This window comes from Salvelinus fontinalis, chromosome 27 (genome assembly GCF_029448725.1).
Source record: "Salvelinus fontinalis isolate EN_2023a chromosome 27, ASM2944872v1, whole genome shotgun sequence".
NCBI lineage: Eukaryota > Metazoa > Chordata > Actinopteri > Salmoniformes > Salmonidae > Salvelinus > Salvelinus fontinalis.
Window position 1 is genome coordinate 13,826,264 of NC_074691.1, and position 7,091 is coordinate 13,833,354.

The 7,091-nt window shown below is 44.8% G+C and overlaps 1 protein-coding gene across 17 annotated transcripts in view; it reads right to left on the reverse strand.

Annotated features, from left to right (window-relative positions):
- The window catches only part of LOC129825082 (afadin-like), a 133,185-nt gene extending 127,089 nt beyond the window's left edge, over positions 1 to 6,096 (reverse strand). For 6 of the 17 annotated variants that reach the window (XM_055884860.1, XM_055884858.1, XM_055884857.1 and 3 more), the window contains exon 1: positions 5,730 to 6,093. In XM_055884860.1, the coding sequence (XP_055740835.1) occupies positions 5,730 to 5,831 (102 nt within the window). In that variant the 5' untranslated portion in view covers positions 5,832 to 6,093. Of the gene's footprint in view, positions 1 to 5,729 lie in introns of all 17 variants that reach the window. The other 11 variants (XM_055884863.1, XM_055884847.1, XM_055884849.1 and 8 more) reach the window with 4 other exon arrangements.
- Positions 6,097 to 7,091: the final 995 nt, after the last annotated feature.

Sequence of the window (7,091 nt, forward strand, 5' to 3'; positions counted from 1 at the left end):
TTTGGTTTTACTTGTATTTAAGAGCAGTTGGAGGCCACGGAAGGAGAGTTGTATGGCATTGAAGCTCGCCTGGAGGGTTGTTAACACAGTGTCAAAAGAAGGGCCAGAAGTATACAGAATAGTGTCGTCTGCGTAGAGGTGGATCAGAGAATCACCAGCAGCAAGAGCGACATCATTGATGTAAACAGAGAAGAGAGTCGGTCCAAGAATTGAACCCTGTGGCACCCCCATAGAGACTGCCAGAGGCCCGGACAACAGACCCTCCGATTTGACACACTGAACTCTATCAGAGAAGTAGTTGGTGAACCAGGCGAGGCAATCATTAGAGAAACCAAGGCTGTCGAGTCTGCCAATGAGGATGTGGTGATTGACAGAGTCAAAAGCCTTGGCCAGGTCAATGAATACGGCTGCACAGTATTGTTTCCTATCGATGGCGGTTACGATATCGTTTATGACCTTGAGCGTGGCTGAGGTGCACCCATGACCAGCTCTGAAACCAGATTGCATAGCGGAGAAGGTGTGGTGTGATTCGAAATGGTCGGTAATCTGTTTGTTGACTTGGCTTTCGAAGACCTTAGAAAGGCAGGGTAGGATAGATATAGGTCTGTAGCAGTTAGGGTCAAGGGTGTCCCCTCCTTTGAAGAGGGGGATAACCGCAGCTGCTTTCCAATCTTTGGGGATCTCAGACGACACGAAAGAGAGGTTGAAGAGGCTAGTAATAGGGGTGGCAACAATTTCAGCAGATAGTTTTAGAAAGAAAGGGTCCAGATTATCTAGCCCGGCTGATTTGTAAGGGTCCAGATTTTGCAGCTCATTAAGAACATCAGCTGACTGTATTTGGGAGAAAGAGAAATGGGGAAGGCTTGGGCGAGTAGCAGAGGGGAGGGCAGTGCTGTTGTCCCGGGTAGGGGTAGCCAGGTGGAAAGCATGGCCAGCCGTAGAAAAATGCTTATTGAAATTCTCAATTATAGTGGATTTGTCGGTGGTGACAGTGTTTCCTATCTTCAGGGCGGTTGGAAGCTGGGAGGAGGTGTTCTTATTCTCCATGGACTTTACGGTGTCCCAGAACTTTTTTGAATTTGTGTTGCAGGAAGCAAATTTCTGCTTGAAAAAGCTAGCCTTGGCTGTTCTAACTGCCTGTGTATATTGGTTTCTGGCTTCCCTGAAAAGTTGCATATCACGGGGGCTGTTCGATGCTAATGCAGAACGCCATAGGATGTTTTTCTGTTGGTTAAGGGCAGTCAGGTCAGGAGAGAACCAAGGGCTATATCTGTTCCTGGTTCTAAATTTCTTGAATGGGGCATGCTTATTCAAGATGGTGAGGAAGGCATTTTTAAAAAATGACCAGGCATCCTCTACTGACGGGATGAGATCAATATCCTTCCAGGATACCCCGGCCAGGTCAATTAGGAAGGCCTGCTCGCTGAAGTGTTTCAGGGAGCGTTTGACAGTGATGAGTGGAGGTCGTTTGACCGCTGACCCATTACGGATGCAGGCAATGAGGCAGTGATCGCTGAGATCTTGGTTAAAAACAGCAGAGGTGTATTTGGAGGGCAAGTTTGTTAGGATGATATCTATGAGGGTACCCGTGTTTACGGAATTGGGGTGGTACCTGGTAGGTTCATTAATAATTTGTGTGAGATTGAGGGCATCAAGCTTAGATTGTAGGGTGGCTGGGGTGTTGAGCATGTTCAAATTTAGGTCGCCTAGCAGCACGAGCTCTGAAGATAGATGGGGGGCAATCAGTTCACATATAGTGTCCAGAGCACAGCTGGGGGCAGAGGGTGGTCTATAGCAGGCGGCAACGGTGAGAGACTTGTTTTTAGAGAGGTGGATTTTTAAAAGTAGAAGTTCAAATTGTTTGGGAACAGACCTGGATAGTATAACAGAACTCTGCAGGCAGTCTTTGCAGTAGATTGCAACACCGCCCCCTTTGGCCGTTCTATCTTGTCTGAAAATATTGTAATTGGGGATAAAAATGTCTGAATTTTTGGTGGTCTTTCTAAGCCAGGATTCAGACACGGCTAAAACATCCGGGTTGGTAGAGTGTGCTAAAGCAGTGAACAAAACAAACTTAGGGAGGAGGCTCCTAATGTTAACATGCATGAAGCCAAGGCTATTACGGTTACAGAAGTCATCAAAAGAGAGCGCCTGGGGAATAGGAGTGGAGCCAGGTACTGCAGGGCCTGGATTCACCTCTACATCACCAGAGGAACAGAGGAGAAGTAGGATAATGGTACGGCTAAAAGCTATGAGAGTTGGTCGCCTAGAGCTACCAGAGCAGAGAGTAAAAGGAAGTTTCTGGGGGCGATAAAATAGTTTAAAGGAATAATGTACAGACAAAGGTATGGTAGGATGTGAATACAGTGGAGGTAAACCTAGGTATTGAGTGATGATGAGAGAGATCTTGTCTCTAGAAACATCATTGAAACCAGGTGATGTCATTGCATATGTGGGTGGTGGAACTGCAGGGTTGGATATGGTATAGAGAGCAGGGCTAGAATCTCTACAGTGAAATAAGCCAATAAACACTAACCAGAACAGCAATGGACAAGGCATATTTACATTAAGGAGAGGCAAGCTTAATCGAGTGATAAATAAGGGTCCAGTGAGTAGAGGTTGGTTGGGGTCGTGGCGATCCAGACAGCTGGCCGGGTATATGGCTATCGGTAGCAGCATAGGATGGAGGTCTGTTTGTAGATACGTCGTGCGTTTCCGTCGGTAGGTTCCGTGTAGTGGGGTTTTGTTCAGATAGCAGCCGATAAGACAGCTAACGATTAGCGGGCCTCAGATGAGCGTTCAGGTAACGCCGGGACGGAGGTGCCGGTTGGATAAATCCCTCGGGCAGATAACGTCGGCAGTCAGTCGTGAAGGCCCGGTGGGGTTCCGTATCTGCAGCAGCAACAAAGAAGCGGGTCCGGATGGTGATGGAACTCCTCAGCTGGCTAGCTCCAGCATGATTTGAGTTAGCTCCGGGGTCGACGTAAGCCAATAGTCACACGGTATGCAGCTAGCTAGCTGCGAAATCAAGGTGCAAGTGTCCAGAGGCTGCGGTTGGAATCCGGGGAAACTGAGAGAAAAAAAGTCCCGGAATGCTCCGGTCCGAGTCGCGTTGCACAAAAGTGCCGGTAGATTATCGAGCTAGAGGAATAGCTGATGACCGCAAAACGTGGGCAGCTGAAACACCAACGCTAGCCAGCAAACCGGCTAATTTCGGGGCAGCTACAGATTAGCTTCTGGCTAGCTATCGGAGTAGCTTCTGGATTAGCTTTCAGGCTAGCTTCTGAATTAGCCCCTGGCTATCTTCCACGATGGATTTTCAGATTGAGGTAAATAGTACTTATTGTAATTGGTGAAGCGGGTTGCAGGAAAGCTTTTGCAGGAAAGCTTTTGCAGTTGAGTTCTTGGATAATAAAATAAATAAAAGATATGTGAAGAAAATGTGTAAATATATATATATACAGGACACGACACGACAACACGGAAAAATACGTCTGAACTGCTAAGCCACCTTGGTATCTAAGTGCTGTACAGGGTGTTGATTTGGGCTGTCAAAAGCTTCCATCCACGCTCTCCCAAGCCTTGCAGCTAATGAGGATCAATACTGAATTGGAGAAGAAAATGCTGCTTGGATTGTTTTAACATTCAAGCCCTTAAGGACTGCTGGTATTTTGTCCATACTCCAAAGGAGAGAGACTTGGTCAGCAGTTACAACCAGTTGAATATCTTATAGCATTTATCAAGACTAAGGAGAACAAACATTGTTTTTCTTCCTGCTCTCCACAAACTAACAGTATGCCCAAAAAGTAGCAGTTTCATACAAACAAACCCAATTTGCTAATTGCTATATGCTTGTGTGGTAATGTAATGAGAGGAAGTGAATTCCACAGGACATAGTCAGAGGGAGGAAGAAGAGAAACACTGGCCAATCTGCTTTAAAATAACCAGCCATGGAGTCATGCTATAAAACGATGTCATTAACAATAAAAAAAAAAGGTTCTTGATTTAAGGAGCTCTTGTCACACATGGCTAAAAATGACACAACATTTTCATAAGGCCTCCATTATGGTAACGAAAACTGACAACCTCCCTGACATGTTGTTGGCAAGCTCATAAGCAATAAACAAAATTCAAAAGTGTCTGAAAATGTACATGCATTATGGTTGAACTTGTGGGTAGCAATGACTAGAGGGGGAGGGGTGTGTTTGTTACATGTGAGACATGTTAATCAAACCAACACTAAAGAAATTTTGCCCAAGCAAAGGCAAAAATAATGCACCTATAAATAAGAGGGGGAATACTGACTCAGGACTGCAGGATTCCCAGAACACCGCAGCAAGTTAGTTACGTCAGCTATAGGCCTGAAGCGGTCCTGTTGTCCAAAGCAAATTAATCGGGTGAGAGGGGTCCCCCGTTACCCCCAATGCTTTGACTTGCAACTCAGAGGTTGGGGTGGCTGGCTTCTACCTGCGCGCGTAAAAACACGACTACGGGTGGCAAACAGCACACAGAGTCCACCAAATCTTAGCTAGATCTAAAAACCCATCAGACAAAAACAAAAACCACGTGCAAGTTGGATGCAGAAATATATGCACGAGACCCACGATTAATTTTAGTAGTTTGATTAGAACAGAGATTGCTAGCAAACCATCATCGATGGTCAGTGTTTAGACCATTTAAAACGGATTTAGCCCAGCTAGCCATCTAGTTATATCGAGAGATGCCGTAGTAGTAGGATAAGCCATAATCATTATTTAACTTTTTTTTACTTTGCCCACTACAGTACTAGTATTGCCTAAACACTTGACATTATCTCAGTACGTATTTCATATATAGTAGAAAAGTGTTTATTGGAACTACCAAACGACCTGGTAGCATACAAAATGGCTTGATCATCATCTCAACACCATCGATAACGTTAGCTGATATCTAAACTAGCTAGCAAGCGAATCGCCGTTGTTTTAGCTTTCTAGGTTTCTGTGGTTTTAGTTTGATGCTAGCTAACGATAGCCCTCATCACGGTGGTGAAATACAGAAGGCTTAGACGGAAATATAGAGATACGACGGGGTTGGTATCTAAATGTGTGTTCCACGTGTAGGTATAACTATAATTTGAATGAATGTAGCTAAAACAAGCAAAATAACTGCACAAATACAAAACAATTGAATTGTCTGTAACTAGCTACGGAGTCGGGGTTTTCCAGCTAGCTAACTAACGCCGGTCGGATTGCGTCTGTTAAGATGCTACTGCTAGCCAGCTAGGTAACGTTAGCGATCTAATAATACAGTTAAGTGTGACTGACATGATTGTAGCAAGTTTACGCGATCTCTTGGATAAATTGTGTTGCACCTCGTCATGCATTGCATGCACTCACCACAACTAGAGCGTGCTGCTGTTAGTGCACCACCAACTGACGCAAGAAAACAGGTTCGAGACGTCTTTCTAGCTAGCTAACGTTCACAAACATTAGGCTAGCGATCTGGTTGACAGGTTGGTTAGCTCTCGAGTTTGGTTTGCGATTAACTAAGGTGTGGGTTAGGGACTTTGTTGAGACTAATTTTTGCATTTCAACAGTGCTCTACAGGTATTTGTTAACAAACGTGTTTGGTTGCCAGTTTTTAATAATTCATCAGGCGCGTTTCCCTCAGCTAGTCCCCACTGCACTGGGTAATTATCGTCTCTTTCCCGACTGGTGCGGCCTGTACCCGGGGAAGGTCCACGGACTCACCTCGGTGGGTTGGCTAATCTCGAACAGGTCGAGCCGGTTGGCGTTCCAGTGGTTAATGATGTCGGCTAGTTTCCGCCGCTCCTCCTCCCTGCTCCCCGACATTCTAAATCCCGAATGATACTCTCTATACAGAAGAAAAATCCCCTTGTCCCTACAAAAAGCCTCTGATCCGACAACTTCACGAAAAAAAAATACAAATGCACCAATTATTTGGTCTCTATACGGTTCGAGTGAAAAGCTGTCACCGGTCGCTGCACCTCTCTCGCGGACCGCTCCTGCTGTTTCCGCGTCCCTCTCTCTCGTTTATCGCACTCCGTTCTCTCTCCCCGGGAACCAAATGGGACTACCTTGGCGCGCGTACACACCCTTACAATTCGCCGTGCACGAGCACAATAGTGATTTGCGCCTGTCCCCGCTTTAACTATTTCGACTCCAGTCCAGTTTCCATTTGAGTTTCCAGTTACTACAAGAAATAGATACAAAAACATAAAAACCTTGTCAATGGACGGCAGGTATCCTAGTGGTTAGAGCGTTGGGCCAATAATTGAAAGGTTGCTAGATCAATCCCTGAGCTGACAATGTAAAAATCTGTCGTTCTGCCCCAGAACAAGGCAGTTAACACACTGTTTCTAGGCCGTCATTGTAAATAAGAATTTGTTCTTAATTAACTGACTTGCCTAGTTAAATAAATAAACCACAGTTCAATAAATAATAATTTAGCTATTACATATCAATTGTAATCTAATTATAATGCCACAGGTAACTGTCTTAATAGGGCATTGAGCCACCAGAACAGCTTCAATGCACCTTGGCATAGATTGTATAAGTGTCTGGAACACTATTGGTGGGATGTGACACTGTTCTTCCATGAGAAATTACATAATTTGGTGTTTTGTTGATGGTGGTAGAAAACGCTGTCTCAGGCACCAGTCCAGAATCTCCCTTTAGTGTTCAATTGGGTTGAGATCTGGTGACACACACACACACAGCCTTTAAACCCCCTATGCTCCTTTAAGACCCCTTTTTCAAAGTCACTGAGATCTTTTCTACTAGTCATGGTAGCCAAAATAATGGGCAACTGGGTATTTTGATACATGACCCTAAGCATGATGGGATGTTAAATGCTTAATTAACTCAGGAACCACACCTGTGTGGAAGCACCTGCTTCAATATACTTTGTATCCCATATTTACTCAAGTGTTTCATTTAGTTTGTCAGTTACCTGTATGTTATCTAATATTTCATGACAGTAGGCCTATGTATGTTATCTGTTTCTCTCCTTGTCCCAAAAAAACAGATCTGAGTCAGCAGGTGTTGATTGGTCCTGTGTGGCTCAGTTGGTAGACCATGGCACTAGGGTTG